At 35.9% G+C, this 19,846-nt stretch overlaps 1 protein-coding gene across 1 annotated transcript in view; it reads right to left on the minus strand.

The window, feature by feature from the left end:
* Positions 1 to 19,846, minus strand: part of LOC134374583 (zinc finger protein 845-like) — a 60,503-nt gene that overhangs the window by 10,180 nt on the left and 30,477 nt on the right. The window contains 1 exon segment of the mRNA XM_063092391.1: positions 6,429 to 6,486. Coding sequence (XP_062948461.1) covers positions 6,429 to 6,486 — 58 coding nt within the window.

The following is a 19,846-nucleotide window of genomic DNA, read 5'->3' on the forward strand; positions in this document are numbered from 1 at the left end:
TACAAGCACCAAGTATATGTTGTCTACAAGAAACACACAATAAATATAAAGGCAAACATGAATTCAAAGTAAATGGATAAAGAAAAATATACAACACTAACAACACTGACCAAAAGAAAGCAGAAGTAGCTATACTTACTTCAGATTCAGTAGACTTCAAAGCAAGAAGTTATCAGGGATAAAAAATGGCATTACATCAGGCTGTTGGAGTTAATTCTTCAAGAAGGCATCAGCTTTTAACATGTATGTGCCTAACAATAGACTGTCAAGCTATGTGAGACAAAAAAGAATAGAACTACAAAAAAAGAAAATAAAATCTGCCAACACATTTAAAAAAACTTCAACATCCTCTATCAAAAATAGATCAATCCAGAAGAAAATCAGTAAAGGCAGTTAAACTTAACAAGATCTCAATCTAATTGATATTTATTGACTACTTTATTGAAAAACAACAAATAGATATTATTCTCAAACTTACATATGACAATTACCAAGACAGAACACATTCTGGGCCATAAAACATACTTTAACAGATTTAAAATAATGGAAATTATACAATGTGTGCTCTGAGACTACAGTGAAATTAACCTGGAAATCAATAACAGAATGGTAACTGGAAGATCCCCAAATAAGAGTGGCATTAAACAAAATGCTCTAAACAATACATAGGTCACTGAAAAAAGTTAAAAATAAATTTTGAAGTATGTAACTAAATGAAAATGAAAACAAGGATCATCAGAATTTATGAAATGCATGAAAAGCAGAGCTTTAAAGGAAATTTGTGGCATTGAATGCCTATATTAGGAGACAAGAAACATCTAAAATCAATCATCTTAGTTTATACCTTGGGAAACTAGAAATGGAACAGCAAACCAAACTCAAAGGAAGCAGAAGAAAAAAAAAAAAAGAATTGGAGCAGAAATCAATAAATTAAAATAGAAAATCAATAGAGAAAATTAAAAACAAAAAATGGCTGTTTTTGTGAGATCAATAAAATTGATAAGCCTATAGACAGACTAAGAAAAAGAAATGCAAGACAAAAATTACTAATGTCAGAAATGAAAGTGAGGACCTCACTACAGATTCTGTGGACATTTAAAAAGGTCATAAAGAAATACTATGAACAACTCTGTGTGCACACATTTGATAACCTAGATGAAATGGACCAAGTTCTGTAACAAAACAATTTGCCAAAACTCCCACAAGAAGAAATATACTGTCTGAATAGGCCTATATCTATTGTGAGAATTAAGAAAATAATAACATTCAACACAGAGAGCACACAGCCCGGAGGTGTTCGCTGGTGAATCCAACCAAATATTTAAGGAAGAAATCATATCAATTACTTATGATCTATTTCAGAGGATAAAATAGATGGAATACTACCAAATCATTCTATGAGAACAGCATTACCTCAATATCAAAACTTAAAAAGACATTACAAGAACAGAAAACTATAAACCATTCTCTGTCAGGAGCATACATGCAAAACACCTAAAAAATACATGAGCAAACCTAATTCAACAATATGTATAAAGAATTATGAAACATGACAAAGTGAGTCTGAGTTTTATTCCAGGCACAGAAAGCTAGTTCAGCATTTAAATATCAACTAATGTAATCTATCACATTAACAGAGTAAAATAAAAATAACATGATTACAGCAATAAATGCAGAAAAAGCATTTGACAAAATAGTACACCCATTCATGATAAATACTCTCAGTAAACTAAAAATAGAGGGGGACTTCCTCAACTTGATAAAGACTATCTACAAAAAATTACAGCTAATGTCATAATTAATTGTGAAAAACTCAAAGCTTTCCTACAAAATCAGGAACAAGGCAAGAATGTACTCTTTCACCCCTCCTCTCAATATTGTACTGAAAATATTAGCTAATGCAATAACATAACATGAAATATAAGGCATATAGATGAGAAATAAATAAAATTGTCTTTGTTCACAGATGATATGATAGTCTATGTAGAAAATTCAATGACAGACAAAAAAACTAAAACTAATAAGTGATTATGTCAACATTGAAGGATACAAAGTTAATATGCAAAATTCAATCACCTTTCTATGTTCCAGCAACAGCCAAGTGGAATTTGAAATGAAAAACCTAACACTATTTACATGAGCACCCCCAAAATTATACACTTGAAGTCATATATCTCATAAGGAATTAACACTCAGAATGCATACATACACTCCTACAACTCAACAACCAAAAAACAAATAATCTGAAAAATGGGCAAACGACTTGAACAGAAATTGTTCCAAAGATGATATACAAATGACTAACAAGCATATGAAAAGATGCTTAACATCACTAATCATTAGAGAAATGCAAATCAAAACCATATGAGATATCACTTTGCACCCAATAGAAAATAACAAGTGTTGACAAAATTGGAACCCTTGTAAACTGTTGGTGGAAATGTAAAATGGTGAACTCACTATAAAATATAGTAGAGTGGCTTTTTAAAAAATTAAAAATAGTATTACCATGTAATCCAGCAATCTGACTATGTATATATCCAACATAATTGATGGCAGTATCTCAAAAAGATATTTGTACACCTGTATTCATAGCAACATTATTCACTTAGCCAGGTGGTGGAACCAACCCAAATGTCCATAGACAATGTAATGGATAAAAAAAAATGTGGTGTTTACGTGCAAAGAAATAGTAGTGAGCCTTAAAAACAAAGGCAATCATGCAGAGTGAAAAAAGCCATTCAAAAATGACAAATATTGTATGTCCCCACTGAAAAGAAGTCAAATTTTTACAAACACAAAGTAGAATGGTGGTCGTCAGGGGTTGGAAGGAGGTAACTGAAAGTTGTCATTTAATGGGTATAGAGTTTGAGTTTTCCAAGATAAAAAAAGAGAGTTCTGCATATCTGCTGCACAACAGATCTAACACTAGGGTTAAGAAATGGTTGAGATGATAAATTTACATTACGTGTTTCTTACCAAAATTAAAAATAATTTAAATAATTATTTTATAGTCAATAGACGATCAAATTGAAACATTTAAAAAACCTTTGAGTAACCAAAAAGATGTTAGAAAAGCAAATGGACCAAAAGGCAATTGACACAAAGAGAAAATAAGTAGCAAAATGGCAGACTTAAATCCAACCTTATAAATAACGTATTAATGATTATATATTAATAATGATAAATAGAATTGGGGTGAATATTCTATTTTAGACAGAGTAAGAACCAACTGTATGTAATCCATAGAGACGTACTTTAAATACAAAGATGCAATCAGAATTAAAGTTAAAAAAGAGAAAAATGGAAAAAGATATACTACACACACAGTAAGTATAAAATCTTAAGTGGAGGTATTAATACTAGCAAAAAGAGACTTAGGGCAATATATACTACCAGAAATAAAGAGAGCACTTTCATAATAATAAAAGGATCATACGTGAAGATGATGTAACAATTATAAACAAGCCTCAAAGTACAATCATGTGTTGCTGAATGACTGGGATGTATTTTGATAAATATGTCACTAGATGACTTCATTCTTGTATGAACATAACAGACTTACACAAACCCAGACAGTACAGCCTACTGTGCACCTAGGCTATATGCTATAGATTATTGGTCTGATCACCATAATATATGTTGTCCGTTGTTGACCAAAATGTGCTTACGAGGCACATGACTGTAACTGAAACAAAAAAACAACAAAACTAATATGAGAAACTGAAAAATCCACAATCATACTGGAGAGTTAATAATCCCCTCTCAGTAACTGATGGAACAATCACATAAAAATCAAAAAGAATACATATGACAAAATTTTACCTATGTGATAATGTGAAAATGTATATACATTTGATCTTTGTCCTCATCTCCTGGCATACAACTCATAAAATCATCAGAATCTCCAAACTGATAAGAATGTATTTTTCTATGCTAATGAGTTGCCTGATGGCTGGCTGCAACGACAGGATGAAGGATGGCTGTCAGAGAAACTTTGTAATTAGGGAGTTGGGATTTTCACCCCACCCCCAACCTCTGGGGAGGGTACAGGTCCTGAAGATCAAGTTGAGCACCATTGGCCAATGATTTAATCAACAATGCCTACATAGTGAGGCCTCCACAAAAACCAAAAGTCACAGGTTTAGGGGTGCTTCTGGACAGCTGAACTAATCCATATGCCCACGTTTTGTGCCAGGAAGATGGCATATGCCAACCCCAAGGGAATGAAAGCTCCTGCATCCCAGACCTTCCAGGCCTTGCCCTATGTGAGTGTATTCATTTGACTGTTTGTGTTTTTCAAACTTTCCTTCATAATAAACTGGCAAACAGAAGTACATTTCACTGAGTCTTTAAGCTGTTCTAGCAAGTTTATCTAGACTAAATAGAAAGAAGAATGTTGTGGGAATCCTGGTTGGTCAGAAGTCCTAGGGACCTGAACGTGTGACTGGCATCTGAAGTCTCCAGCAGCACCTACTGCCAGCCACCAGTGAGCCTTCTTAGACACCAGCCCAGTTGTGCTTTCACTGTTGGCATGAATCAAACCCAGTGGTTTGTAAGAAAATATATGTCTAAAGATATTTTCAGCACTCTAAGGACCTAGGATGTGACACAAACAGTGCCTGGTAAACAACAGAGCTTCTAAAGGCTTTGTTCCATAGCAGCCTTGGAGAAAGGGGAAGCCAGAACAAATGGCCTGTCTCAGAGAGTGTGTGGTTAGTTTGGTCTAATAAACTGGAGTACACAGGAAGTCCATGCTTTTTAAAGCAGTGATTACACTAAATCATTCCTCTGATCAAAAGACCAGAGTTACATTTTTAAAAAAAATGAGGCCATGGAATCCCCAACTTAACATAAGAACAAAATAGACAAATGAAATTGGTCAAGAGCAAAGGCAGACAATTAAGAAAAATGGATATTGACAGAACAGCAAGAGCCCAGATGGCAAAGTAAAAAGGCATGAAAGATCTATCCAAGGGATCAAGTCTGATCCCTAATGAAATAACTAGAGCAGGTGGCCAATGAGAATAACTGACTGCTTAGACAGGTGTCTGCAGGGTGCTTCCCCTTCCCACCAACCCCGTCTGAAAGGATGTGCCCACATGTTCATGCCAATCTCCTCACTGTTAGCTGGGTGTATGTGGAGGGGCAGATGACAGTCACTAGGATCTCAATTAAGTTTTCAGGTAGTGGCATAATAAAAATATTTCTTGGCCTATTAAGAGGGACAAAGAATATTTTGCATGTAGTAGGAATTTATGGAAAACTACAGTTTATTGAAGATTGCTGAAAATTCTTACTTTTCCTCTTAATGATAGGTGAAATCTAATTGTCCTCCTTTGAATTTTGGCTGCTCTTGGTGACATGCTTGAGATGCTCTGCGGCTTCTAAGGGGAGATTTATAACTTTGAATAATGTGCTGCACATTTGCATGTACAGATGAACTGAGAGAAACATCCCTCTTAGAAGAAATCTAGAAATCTCCCCACTAGAAGGCACTGTCTCTGGAAGAGTTATTTAAGGACCTGTGGTTAACTCAAACCTATAGACAATCCAGGTTTTATGTATGAATAAAGTAATGCCTTCCACAAGCTGCCTGGAAGCACACTATATAAGAAACTCCAGAATGACCTCATTAAGAAGTTGTGCTTTAGCATTAGGTAACAGTTTTCACTGCAGAAAACTAAACGTGTTTACTTCCAGATCGGTAGTGAAAAACTTTACACTACATCACCTATGTGATCAATGAAGATGGTTTGTCGGACATTGGTGTCAGGATGTCTTTTTTTATTTTTTTTGACCGGTAAGGGGATTGCAACCCTTGGCATGATATGGTCTGCACCACGCTCAGACAGTGAGTGCACTGGCCCATCCCTATATAGGATCCAAACCTGTGGCCTCGGCACTACAGTGCCGCACTCTCCCAAGTGAGCCATGGGGCTGGCCCAGGATGTCTTGATGTCCCATGAAAAACTAGCATACTCTCCTCTCAAATTCCATTCCAATCATGGAACAAATGAAGTTGCCGTTTTTATTTTTTCTTTTTGTGACCGGTAAGGGGATCGCAACCCTTGGCTTGATGTCGTCCACACTCCGCGTTCAGCCAGTGAGCGCACCGGCCACCCTATATAGGACCCGAACCCGCGGCGGGAGTGCTGCTGCGCTCCCAGCGCCGCACTCTCCCGAGTGAGCCAAGGGGTTGGCCCTGAAGTTACCTTTTTGCCATGACATCAGAAACACCAGGGATAAACTCACACTTAAATTAGAAGACTCTAAGTTCTTATAACCTGCTATGTCTACAGGCCAACTTTATCTTCTTTATGCACATTTCCTTTAAGCCGAGTTTTACTTATTTAAACTTTTTCATTTTAACTCATGGAGACCATAAAACTCATAAAATACAATATAAAACAGAATAAACAACTCACGTAAGATTTATTCATTTTTTGTTGCTCTTGGAAATGCACAGAGTACTCTGGCACACAGCTGAAAAAGAAAGAAAAATGGAATGAATTAACGAGAGAACTACCTGGTGCTGAGAGAAAACCCTCAATTGCACCCTTGTCCTGGGACTGTACCAGCGATAGCTGTCACTCAAAGCAACAGAGAAAATAAATAAATAATAAAATAAATATCTCTAGTATATTTAAAAAAAAAAAAAACATGGGAGATCAGTGTGGCTTAGTCCTAGATTCTTATAACCAAATCTCTGCACGTTAGCTAAAAAGGAAGGGAAAAAAAATAACCAGTCCACTTTTTCTTTCTTCTTTCTTCAGCCTTTTTCTTTCTATACAATCAACCTCCTTTGCTCAGCTCACTGTAAAACTTATCCTATTTTATGGAATGACATGTTGCATGATTGCAGAATCATAATGAAGTCAACTGAGATCTTTAAATTTGTTGTAATTTTGTTCTTTGAGAACCATTCTTTAATAAGTAACATTTCCTAGGCCCTTACCTATTCTTCTCAGTCAAACTCATCTCTTTTATGAAAGTTGGTCCAAAGCTCCCAATACTACCCAGTATCAGACAGCTGTTGAATGAGAACATCTTAATCAGTCAATCAACTAGTGTGCACCCTAGGGACTAGGATGAATAATTGCATGTGCTGTGCAATGCTAGGACCGTGACCTTTCTGGAACTCTTCTGCCTCTGTTCTAAATTGCTACTGACAGGATTCAAACCATAGGGGTGTTTTTTCAGGGTGGATTCCTATTCATAGGGCACCCTCCTTCAAACTTTGTAAGACCTGCTTTATTCCAAAAAAAAAAAAAAAAAAAAAAATACAGACCATCACTCAGTATCCCAATCTCCTCCCTAGAAGGCACTGTCTCTGGAAACTAGGTCATACAGAAACTTCTGTAAACTCAGAGCAGAAGTGCTAGGCAGGTTACACAGTGCAGGAGGGGAGCAGAAACTTCAGTAGCTGAAGAGACAGCAAGACAAACCACAAATACAACTGCCATATAGGAACACTCAGTGTGCACACACTTCACAATTATTTTTCTTGGAATTTGGGGACACTTCACTCATACTGTTAATCTGCTCAAATTATAGATGGGTAAACTAAATGTCAGATAGGCTAGTACCAAGCTCCGGTATGGAAGGGCTAGAATGTGGACTCACCGCACAACTCGCAGGCTCAGGCTGTCTGCACACACCTCCGCAACCCAGTCACAGAGCTTCTGGAAGTGCACACCCAGCCTTCTGGCAGTGGACCATCTTCTGACAAAGCAGTTACTGAAAGCACAGCCCAGGTTGCCGATTCCCTGGCTGGCCCATGTCTACACTCTTACTGAAGGTCAGGCTCACTTCAGACCCACCTGCGTTTTGGCAGCACCAAGTGCTGGGACACTCATCCTGCTCCCCAGGGTACCCTGAGGCCCATGGGGCTCCTCTTTCACCCTTGCCCCTCCCTTGAGGGTCACAGAACTTAATACCAGAATCTGAAAAGGAGCATGGGGACAGCCGCAGTGTCCAGAAATTCCAGGTGAAAGATGGCGGGACTGGGTGGGGACACGCATGCACGGAAGAAACCTGGAATAACGTTCCCGTAGTCCTGTGCTGATGACATCTTTGGAGGGTTAAACTACATTTCCCATAAGACTCTGTATTACTTCCATTAGATACCAATGGAGGAAATTCTTTTCCAGCAGGGAGTCCTGTTACCAGGAGACCATGGACCTGATGGATCAGGACTGGTCTCTATCTACGTGGCAGCGATGTGGGCTCCTGATTCTTTATTAAATTTTGGTTTGACAACCTAGGACATTGGGGGAATAATGGGGGAATTTAAATGTGGGCCAATTACATGATGATATTAATAATTATGTTTTGCTCTTATATTGCTGTAATAAAACCCACGTATAACTTTTTTCTTTTTACAGATGCATATTAAAGTTGAAAAAATATTTTATTTTACTTTAAATTTGTAAGCAAACAAGAAATGAATATGGTCGCTCTCTTCCAATCTATTAAAAGATGTTTGTTCTCATCCAATAAACTAATTTGTAAATCTTCAATTTTATTACAATTATATTACACAATTGGAAAAACTGCTGTTGTGTATATAGTGGAAGAAAATAGCAGGGTCACAGTGTAAATGGACTCCATAATCCTTGTGCCAATTTCCACTTGCAGTGTCTGATAGCTATTTGCCCAGAAACTCCCAGATTATGTTAATCCATCCATCTATCTATAAATCAAATCTTTAGTTATCTGTTTATTAGGTTGGGGTGCATGTGTGTGTGTGTGTGACAGCCCAAAAGTCTGCCTTTTCCTCTCTGGTTTCTGCCACAAACTAGACAAGGAATTCTGTAAAACGGTTTCTCAAAGTTTCTGCTAACACTGAAATTCCTCTTCAAAGAGGGAAATGCCTGATTCGAGTCATCTGGATTGAAGTGGGCTTGAGTGATAAAATGAAACCAAAATTACTCAGAGATTATTACCATGGGGATTATGACACTTGGTAAGAATGATGACAGTATCTAGTCTTTGGAATAATATAAGAATGGCATAATGAACATGTTATTATAAAGAGGAAAAAATAAAGTTACGTTTCAGAAATTATGGTGAAATACAGACATACGCAGGTTAACAAAACTGGCAGAATTTGTTGCTGACAGACCTCCCTTACAAGAAATGTATTTTTAAATATTTCTTTAGGCTGGAAGCAAGGGACCCTAGACAGTATTCAAATTCACACAAAAAAGCACAGGGCACTATTAAAGGTAAATATTAAACTATAAAAGACAGTATAAATGAACATTTTCCCATTTCTTCTAACGGATTTAGAAATCAATTGTATAAAATCATATATATATACAATGTAATGTTCTTCCTGTAATATATAAAAATACAATATAGTTGCCAATAAGAGTACAAAAAGGTAAATGGGAGCAAAGCAGTACTGGGTTGCCAAAATGACTCCAGATGATAATTCAAATCTGTAAGTCAAATAAAGATAATCATAAACTACAAATTGAAAAGTTAATAAAATTATTACATACTTATTACCCTTTCTTCTCCCAGTTTCTTCAATAGAAATAAAATTGTATAATATAATAATGTTACCAAACTAAACCTGGGTTTACTCACCCCAGTGCAACTAAACCAAGACATTAACACCAGGGTTTCAGAGAGGCAAATTTGGCTTTAATTACAAGGCCAAGTAATAAAAGTTGGATGGGTAATGCTGAGAAAAATTCTGAACTCCCAAAAGTCTTGCAAGCAAAGAATCTTAAAGGAAAATGTTGGGGGTTAAGATAGGGGCTGTTCAGGTAGCCAGTGAACATTTCTGATTTGCTGAGTCTCTGAGGGCAAAGAAACAATATCCAGGAAAAAAAAAAAAAAGCAAATTTTGGTCTCTGCTTATCACTCACCTGGTTCCTACCAATCTGGGTTCCTGACATTCCACCGCCGACTAGCACATACCTAGGGCTGGGAAAATTCTGGGTTCTGTTCCCATAAAGACACTGTAAAGATATGTGTCAAGATAATGTCTTTTATCCCAGGAAATTTCTGACTCTGTTATATATGGGTAATGTTTCTATATATTACTGGAATTAAGGTAGTATAAATCTGTAGCTGATTCTAATAAGTTAAGATGTACATGGTAAGCTCAAACCAACTCATGGAGGCAATACGTTAAAAAAAATGGTGTAAAAATAATTAAAGAGATCTAAATCTTTCCACAGAGAAAAGATGAAACTAAATGTCTTAACTGGGAGGTTGCACCACATGTAATAAGGAATTAACGTTAATTCTAAACAAACAATTTGTTTTTCTTAGTTTTGGAACATTTTATTTACACTGACAGGAAACAAAAAAAAAGGAAATAAATTTAATTTCACTCCTTTTCTCTCTCACTGTTTCATAGTGTATTCCCTGGAAGGTAAATTTAGACTTATTTTATTATGTTTTTAATTTTTATTGATTGTACATATTCATGGGGCACAGAGCTGACCATCAGTACCTATGCCCAAGATTTGGTGATCAGATCAATACTATCAGCATATCCACCACCTCAAATTGCAATTATTCCCTGCATCCCCAAAACTCTGATCAACCTCTTATCCCTCCCCCCACCCTTTAGCAATCTTAGACCTGTTCTCTCCCTCTACAAATCCAACACACCACTGTGGTATTTCTTTCCTTCCTTCTTTCTCTCTTAGTTCCCATCTATGAGTGATGACTTGTGGTATTTTTCTCTCTGTGCCTGGCTTATTTCTGTTAACATAATTTTCTCCAAGATCCTACATGTTACTGTGAATGGCAGAATTTCATTCTTTTTATGGCTGAGTAGTATTCCATTGTGTCTATGTGCCACATTTTCCTTACCCAGTCATCCACCACTGGACATTTAGGTTGGTTCCATATCTTGGCTAGTGTACATAGAGCTGTGATGAATATGTGAGTGCAGGTATCCCTTCAACATGGTGATTTCGATTACTTTGGGTATATATCCAGAAACGGCATTGCTGGAACCTATGGCAGATCTATCTCTAGTCGTTTGAAAAACCTCTGTACTGTTTTCCATAGTGGCATACAATCCCACCAACAGTGTAGAAGAGTTCCCCTTTATCTGCATCCTAGCCAGCATTTGTCACTCAGTCTTTTTTATTATAGCCCCTCCAACTGGCATGAGATGAAACATAAAAGTGGTTTTGACTTCCATTTCCCTGATGATTAATGATGTTGAGCATTTCTTCAAGTACCTGTTGACCACTTGTATGTCTTCCTCTGCAAAATGTCTATTCAGCTTTTTTGCCCATTTTTTAATTGGAACACGTGTGTGTGTGTGTGTGTGTGTGTGTGTGTGTGTGTGTGTTTACTATGTCTGTAGCTGTCTGAGCTCCTTGTACATTCTGGATGTTAATCTCCTGTCAGACATACAGTTTGCAAATATTTTTTCCCATTCTGTAGGTTGCCTTTTCACTCTGTTGATTGTTTCCTTTCTTGTACAGAAGTTTTTAGTTTGATATAATACCACTTATTATATTCTTTTGTTGTTTGTGCTTTTGGCCTCTTATTCAGAAAATCTTTGCCCCCATCCTGCTTCCTGAAGTGTTTCTCCCATGCTTTATTCTAAGAAATTTATAGTTTCAGACCTTATACTTATGTCTTTAATCCATTTTGAGTTGATTTTGGTATATGGCAAGGGTGTAAGTCTAGTATCATTCTTCTGCATATGGATGCCCAATTTTCCCAGCACAATTTTTTGTAGATGCAGTTTTTTCCCCAACGTATATTCTTGTTACCTTTGTCAAAGATCACTTGGTTGTAAGTATGTGGTTTGATTACTGGGTTCTCTATTCTGTTCCATTGGTCTGAGTGTTTATTTTTGTGCAAGTACTATGCTGTTTTGGTTACTGTAGCTTCCTAGTATAATTTGAAGTCAAGTAATGTTATGCCTTCAGCGTTGTTTTTTTTTTTTACTCAGGATTGCTTTGGCTATTCAGCATGTTCTGTTGCTCCATATAAGTGTTAGGATTGCTTTTTCTATTTCTGTGAAGAATGTCATTGGTATATTGACAGTGATTGTTTTGAATCTGTAAATTATTTGGGGGAATGTGGATATTTTCACAATGTTGATTCTTCCTGTTCAAGCGCATGGCATGTCTTTCCATATCTTTTTGTCTTCTTTAGCTTCATTCAGGAGTGATTTGTAGTTCTTGTTGTAGAGATCGTTCAGCTCCTTGGTTAAATTGACTCCTAGGTATTTTATTTTTCTGGTGATTATAAATGGGCTTACTTGCTTGAGATCTTTTTCTGCTAGTTCATTATTGGAGAATATAAATGATACTGATTTGGGAGCATAGATTTTTTATCCTGCAACATTACTGAAATTCTTTATCAACTCTAAGAGGTTTTGGATACAGTCTTTAGATTTTTCCATAAACAGGATCATGTCATCTATAAACATGAACAGTTTGACTTCATCCTTTCCAATCTGGATTCCCTTATATCTTTCTTTTGCCTGATTGTTCTGGCTAGTACTTCCAGTACTATCTTAAATAGGGGCGGTGATAGTGATAGTGGGCATTATTATCTTGTTCCCATTTCGAAAGAGCTGAAAGCTTTATCAGGATAGTGGTGGTGAGTTTGTCATATATGGCTTTTACGGTGTCAAGATACATTCCTTCTATGCCTGATTTGCTGAGAGCCTTTGTCATTAAGGGATGTTGAATATTGTTCAATGTTTTTTCTGCATCTATTGAGATAATCATATGTATTTTTGTCCTTGATTTAGTTGATGTGGTGTATCATATTTATTGACTTACATATACTTGACTCCCTGGGATGAATTCCACTTGATCATGGTGAATAAGTTTTTTGATGTGTTGCTGTATGCTGATTGCTAGTAATTTATTTAGGATTTGTGCCTCTATGTTCATCAGAGATATTGACCTGCAGTTTTCTTTTTTTTCTTTTTGGTTTTGGTGTTAAGGTGATGCTGGCCTCATGGAATGTATTTGGGTGAGTGGCCTCTGATTCAATTTTTTGGAATAGTTTGAAGACAACTGGCATTAATTCATCCTTAAAGTTTGGTAGTATTCAGCAGTAAAGCCACCCAGACCTAGGCTTTTCTTTTTTGGGAAACTGATTACTGCTTCAATCTTGTGCTTGTCATTCATCTGTTCAGGTTTTCTATTTCTTCTTGGTTCAGTTTGGAAGTTTGTTTGTGTCCAGAAGTTTATCCATTTCTTCTAGGCTGTCAAATTTGCTGGTTTATAGTTGTTTGTAACAGTGTCTAACTATTCTTTGCATTTCTGTGATACGAGTTGTAATGTCTCCTTTTCATTTCTGACTTTTGTTATATGGGTCTTCTCTCTTCTTTTTTTCTCTTTAGTTGACCTACTAATAGTTTTTCTATTTTGTTTCATTGATATTTTGTGTCAATTTGGGGTTCTCTATATCATTTACTTCTTTGATCTTAACTATTTCTTCCCATCTATTACTCTGGGATTGGATCATTCTTGTTTTTCTGGTTCTTCAAGGACTAGCATTATTTGAAATCTTTCTATTATTTTGATATGAACATTTATTGTGATAAACTTCTCTCTTAGTACTGTTCATGCAGTATCTAACAGATGTTGATATAATGTATCTATTTTCCTGTTTTCTAGAATTTTTTTGATTTCCTGTTTAATTTCTTCTTGGGATCATAGGTCATTTAGGAGCCTGTTGTTTAATTTCCATGTATTTGGACAGTGTTATGAGATTCTCGTTATTAATTTCTAGTTTTAATCCATTGTGATCTGAAAAAATAGTTGAGACAGTTTTGATTTTTTAAAAATTGTTGAGACTTGATTTGTGACCTAATATGTGGTGTATCCTGGAGAATGTTCCATGTACTGATAAGAATGTATGTTCTGTGGCTGTTGGATGAAATGGTCTCTAGATCTCGGCCAGGTCCAATTGGTCTAAAATGTAGTTAAAATCCTGTGCTTATTTGTTGATTTGTTGCCTGGACGGTCTGTCCAATGCTGAGCAAGGATTGTTCAGTTCCCCACTATTATCACGTTTGGGTCTATCTCTTTCTTTAGGTCTGATAGTGTTTGCTTTATATATCTAGGGGCTCCAGTGTTGGGTGCATATATATTTATGATTGTCATTTCTTCTTGCTAGATAGATCCCTTTATCATTATATAGTGGCCTTCTTTGTCTCTTATTATGGTTTTTAAAACCTATTTTATGCAATACAAGAATAGCTACTCCTGCTCTTTTTTTTTGTTTGTTTCCAGATACATGCTATATCTCCTTTCATCCACTCATTATTAGTCTGTGTGCATCGCTGTAGGTGAAGTGAGTCGCTTGAAGACAACATATAGTTGGGTCTAGTTTTTAATCTAACCCATCAGACTGGGGAGCTTAACTCATTTACACAGAGGGTTATTTATGAGAGGTATTGTCTTACTCCTGGCATTTTCTCTTTTCATTCAGATATTCTCTCTAAAACATCCCCTTTTATTATTTGTCATCAATGTTTGTTGGTTTTCTGAGCTGGTAAGATTTAGTTTCTTTTTTATTACTCATTTGCATTTGTGTTTTACCAGTGGGCTTTGTTCTTTCTTGTATATCATAGTAGTGGTCATTATTTTTCAGATTCCAGATGCAGGATTCCATTGAGAATTTCTTGCAGGGCTGGTCAGATGGTGATAAAATCCTGCAGATTTTGTTTGTCTGGGAAATCCACTATTTATCCATCATTTCTGAGGGATAGCCTTGCTGGTTATAGTATTCTTGGCTGGCAGTTTTTTTTCTGTTAGTATTTTGAATATGTCATCCCACTTCCCATTTTCTTCTCATCTGTACAGTTTCAGTTGTGAAGTCTGCTGTTAGTCTGATGGGGCTTCCCTTATAAGTGATTTGATATTTTCCTCTTGCTGCTTTTAGGATTCTCTCTGTCTTTGAGTTTTGCCAGTCTAACTATAATGTGTCTTGTAGAGGATATTTTTGGAATGAATCTGTTTGTGGACCTTTGAGCTTCCTGAACCTGAAGTCTGTGTCTCCTTCTATATTTGGAAAGCTTTCCCCTATTATTTCATTGAATAGAGTATCAATGTCTTTACCTTCCTCCTCCCCTTCTGGAACACCCATGATTCAGATGTTTGTGCACTTATTGTTGTCTGCTAGCTCTCTTAGACTTTCTTCATTTTTAAAAAATTCCTTTTCCTTCTTTTTCTCTTTTGTCTTCCTGGGTTATTTAATAAAGATCATCTTCAGGATCAAAAATTCTTTCTTCTGCTTGCTCTAATCTCCTGCTTGAGCTTTTGCTTGCTTTTTATTTTTTATATATTTTTTATTGAATGAACCCTTCAGTTCCAGGAGTTCTGCTGCATTGTTTTTAAAAGTATTAATCTATTTTTAAATTTCCTCCTTTATATTCTGGAGACTTTTTCTCATTTCATTGTGTTGACTGAGTATTCTCTTGTCTCTGTGAGTTTCTTTAAGATAGTTACTAGGGATTCCTTTTTAGTCATTTCAAGGGTTTCTTGTTCTGCATGGTCTAGTACTTGAGAATTACTTTATTTCTTTGGCAGTGTCGTATTTTCTTTTCTCTCATGTTTTTGGTAAATCTATGTTGATATCTGGTACATCAGTTCCTTTTTCTATAACTCTGGAGTGGACTTTGAGGAGGAAGACTTCCTTCACCTTTTCCGGGCTCCTCTAGTGACTCTCCTTGTCTCAATGCAGCTGAATATTTTGCAAGTCACCTGCACAGTAGTAGCGGCTGTTACTGTGGTGGCAACCCATCCTTGCAGTGATAGAAATTGTGATGGTGGTTCTTGTTGATGACTAGCACAGAAGTGATGTGGGGCCTACTAGATCATGGTGGGGCTGGTTCCTGCCTTCTGTGTGGGTAGAGTGGAGGGATTCTCAGGGTTTTTGCCTGCCTGATGCACTATGGTCGTAATGGTGCTGGCTCCTGCTTTCTGTGCAGGCAGGCTGGAATGTTGCCTGGGGATTTTACCTGCCTTGGTATCCCTAAACACGGAGGCACTGGCTGTTGCCTTCTGTCCACAAACAATTTTTGTCACACACACAAAAAATGAGGTAACACTTCCTGATTCATCTTATGAGAATAGCATTACCTTGATATGAGAAGTAGACAAAAAATAACATGAAAAAATAATATAAATAAAAATTCCTGATAAGTGCAGATACAGAAATCCCCAATAAAACTAGCCAACTGAATTCATCACCATACAAAAATTATTACACATTACCAAATGGGATTATTTTACACATGCAATTTTGACTCAACATCCAAAATCAATTAGTTCAATACAGAATATTAACAGGTTAAACAAAAAATGCAATGATTCTTTCAACAAACACAGAAAAACATTTTACAAATCTGATAACTATTTATTATAAAACTCCTGGCAATCTAGGAATAGAAAGAAACTTTCTATACCTGCTAAAGTGTACCTAGGAAAAAAATCTACAGCTAATGTTATACTTAATGGTGAAACCCTGGTGCTTTACCTCAAACTCTGAGAAAAAAAGAAGAATGCCTACTACTACCACTCCATTTAACATTGAATCAAAAATATTTGCCAGCAAAACCTACATAAGAATAACAAAAAAACTCTGAAAATTAAAAAAGTAGAACTGTCATTGATTACAAAGACATAAATTTGTTAATAAGAATATTTAAGAAATTTACTAAAACCCATTGAAACAAATGAATTTGCCAAAGTCATAAGATACAAGATCAACATAAAAAAAATCCAATTACTCATTATGTACTAGCAATGAGTAACCTTATAATGAAACAGACAAACAAACAAAAAACAATTTCAACCATAATAGCATAAAAAAGAAAGAAATATTCAGGGAAGATTTAACAAAAAAGTGCATGCCTTTTACACTAAATAAGTAAATAAATAAATAATAAATAATGCTAAAACGTATCAAAGAAAAATCAAGTAAATACAAACACATCCAATGTTCAATGTTATAATGCTAAGATGAAAACAGTCCTCAAATTCATCTAAAAATTTAATGCAATCCTTTCAAACTCCCAATTGTATGTCTACAGAAATTAACAAGCTTATTCTAGAATTTATATGAAAATGAAAGAGAAACTAAAATCCCCCATCTTGAAAAGAAAACTTAAATGACTCAAACTTCCTAATAACAAATTTCACTAGACAGTTACACAAACAAAGAGAGTGATACTAACATAATTATGGATTCTTGACAACCAAAAAAAAAAAAAAAAAACAACAACAGAATGAAAAGTCCAATAAAAAACACTTTGATTTATGGTAAACTGATTTTGACAAAGTTTCCAAAGAATTTTAAAGAGAAAAGAACATTTTTTTTTTCCAACAATGGCGCTGGAAAAAATTACATATCCACCAGCAAATGTAGGAAGTAAAACCCCTAACTCAAATCATACAACAAAAAAATTCTGAAAATGGATCATACATCTAAACATAACAGATAAAACTATAGGAGGCTTCCTGTCAAGATGGCAGATAGACAGTCCCCCAGCATCACTCTCTCCCACAAAGCAATATACAGCTATAAAAAAGCAACAACAGCCAAGCCAGAGCCACTAAAGCTCAGGGGAAGAGGAGAAACCTACAGAGTGCATGAACGCAGGAGAAGCCAACATGAGAGAAAGAAAAAACTGCTCCAGCTATTTAGTGCCACAGCCACTGTCAGAGACGACAATTGTGTTGTAAATATTAAAAGTCTGGTGGGCTCCTGGAGGAAGAAATAGCATATAATATGTATGAGCTGATAGACCCCCCCTCTTTCTTATACAGGGCCATATATAGAAGACAAATATTGGTATGGTAAGATTAAATATGAGTAAAAAATTTTTTTTGTTTATGGAAAAATCAGTTAGGTTTGGGCTTGTAAGTTGTTCAAAATTTTTTAAACAAAGAATCGTTTTACACAAATAGTTAAATCATGTTATAAAAGGATGTGCTTTTTAAAATATTTGTTGCCTTTAGTTGATTAAGATAAAAAATTAAAATCAAAATAGGTGATGGATATGTAAATCATATGTTGTAAGGGTTAAATGTTTTACTTAAGAACCGCATGTGCTGCCAACCGTGAGGTTTCTGGTCACTGGCCACAGACCTCAGTTTGTAACTCTTGCTTGCTGGTTTCACTTTGAAGAATGATATGGACTTTTCTGGGAGATTATGATCTGTGACTGACTGAAGACAACCGATTGAGGTAACTCACTACTTTTGTCACTTTTTAAAGAATGATATGTACTTTCCTAAAGATAATGATTTATAAATAATGACATGTAGTTCCTTAAAAAGTTATGATTCAGCATAATCAAAAAGGAGTGACTTAAATATTGTATTGATCTATTTTATGTTCATAGTTTAATATTAACTTGATGAAAAATGTTTGCTTTACGTAATCAGAGGATAGACATGGTATAAATAAAGGAGAATGGCTTTTGTTCATCGTCCACTGATGCACTAGACATCATTGGGCCATCTTTTTTTTTTTCTTTTCGCCAACTCCACACATCCTTCTCAGGCTCCAAGAACCAGCTGGAGCTGGACTCCGGCATACCCGTACCCCACCACCTTTGTGCTGCCCACCCAGTCCTCCCTGGCAAGCAGCAGTGTGGTCATCATGCAAGAGCTCACCCTCAAGAGCATATCATTTCCAAGAAGGGATACAAGAAGCCACCACCAAGAGTCAGAAGAAGAAAGGCAGGAGGCACAGGAATCCCCACTGAAAGAGCTGCTCCACCTAACTGTAGGAGGTGCTGAAGCAGATGCACCCCAAACCAGCATCTCCTACAAGGCCATGGGCATGATGATCTGTGTCAACAACATCCTGGGCACATTGCTTGGGTGACTCCCAACCTGGTACCCAACAACACGAGCTGGACCATCATGTCCAGTGTGCTGCAGATGGCTGTGCCCCTGGTGTTGCAGGAGAGATGGCCAAACACCTAAGCCTAAGGACATCAAGGCCATTACCACCAAGTGAGGCTCCCCTCCCCGCCTCAAATTAATTCAGAACAACATAGTTAATACATTTTAAATTTTAGGTTTGTAGTCACTTCATTATATTTACAATATTTTAGAACTGATTGGAATTATATCATAAAACATAGGATATTATCAGTATTTTATATTAATTAAGTGTAAGAAGATGACTGTGAAGACCTTTTTCTTCTTTTATGCCACAGTAGTGGCCATTAGAGAAATTTTTTTCTGGCTACTACATACGTATCTGAAAAGTCATTTCATGTCATTTCATCAAGTATTTGGAGAGTTAATAAGCACCATACTTAAATGGCTGCTTTTAAAATTCAGCATAATTTCATATACCTTCTTAAAATAAATTTAGGTCTATTTTATGTTTTCCAAATAAGCAAAAACTTAGGAAGTTTTCTATATATTAGTTTGGTCGATAGTTTAGTGATGAAAAATAATAATTCGCCAAATTTAAAAGAATGGCATTATCTTACAGTATTTAAAAAATCATTTAAATATTGTTTCCCTTCTGTTTATTCTGAAAGTTACAAATTGTTGCTTGCTAATTAAGACATATATTCACAAATATGACAAGCAAATTTAAATTTTATTTTTGAAATAAACAAGAACATTTTGAATTCAGTTTTTTTTAAATGTAAGACAGAATGGAATCAGAATAGTTTGAAAAGAGAACAAAAAATAGAGTTGTTTTCCATCTGTGAAGCAGGAGGACATCAAACTGAAATGAAATAACAGTAGAAAGCCATCTCTGAACATTAAAACATTTTATGTTTTCTAGAGAAATAATGATGTTAAAAGTTGAAAGTTTATGTACACGTTTAGAGAGGACTATATCAGAATGAAGGGAA

This window comes from Cynocephalus volans, chromosome 4 (assembly GCF_027409185.1).
Source record: "Cynocephalus volans isolate mCynVol1 chromosome 4, mCynVol1.pri, whole genome shotgun sequence".
NCBI classification, from domain to species: Eukaryota; Metazoa; Chordata; class Mammalia; order Dermoptera; family Cynocephalidae; genus Cynocephalus; species Cynocephalus volans.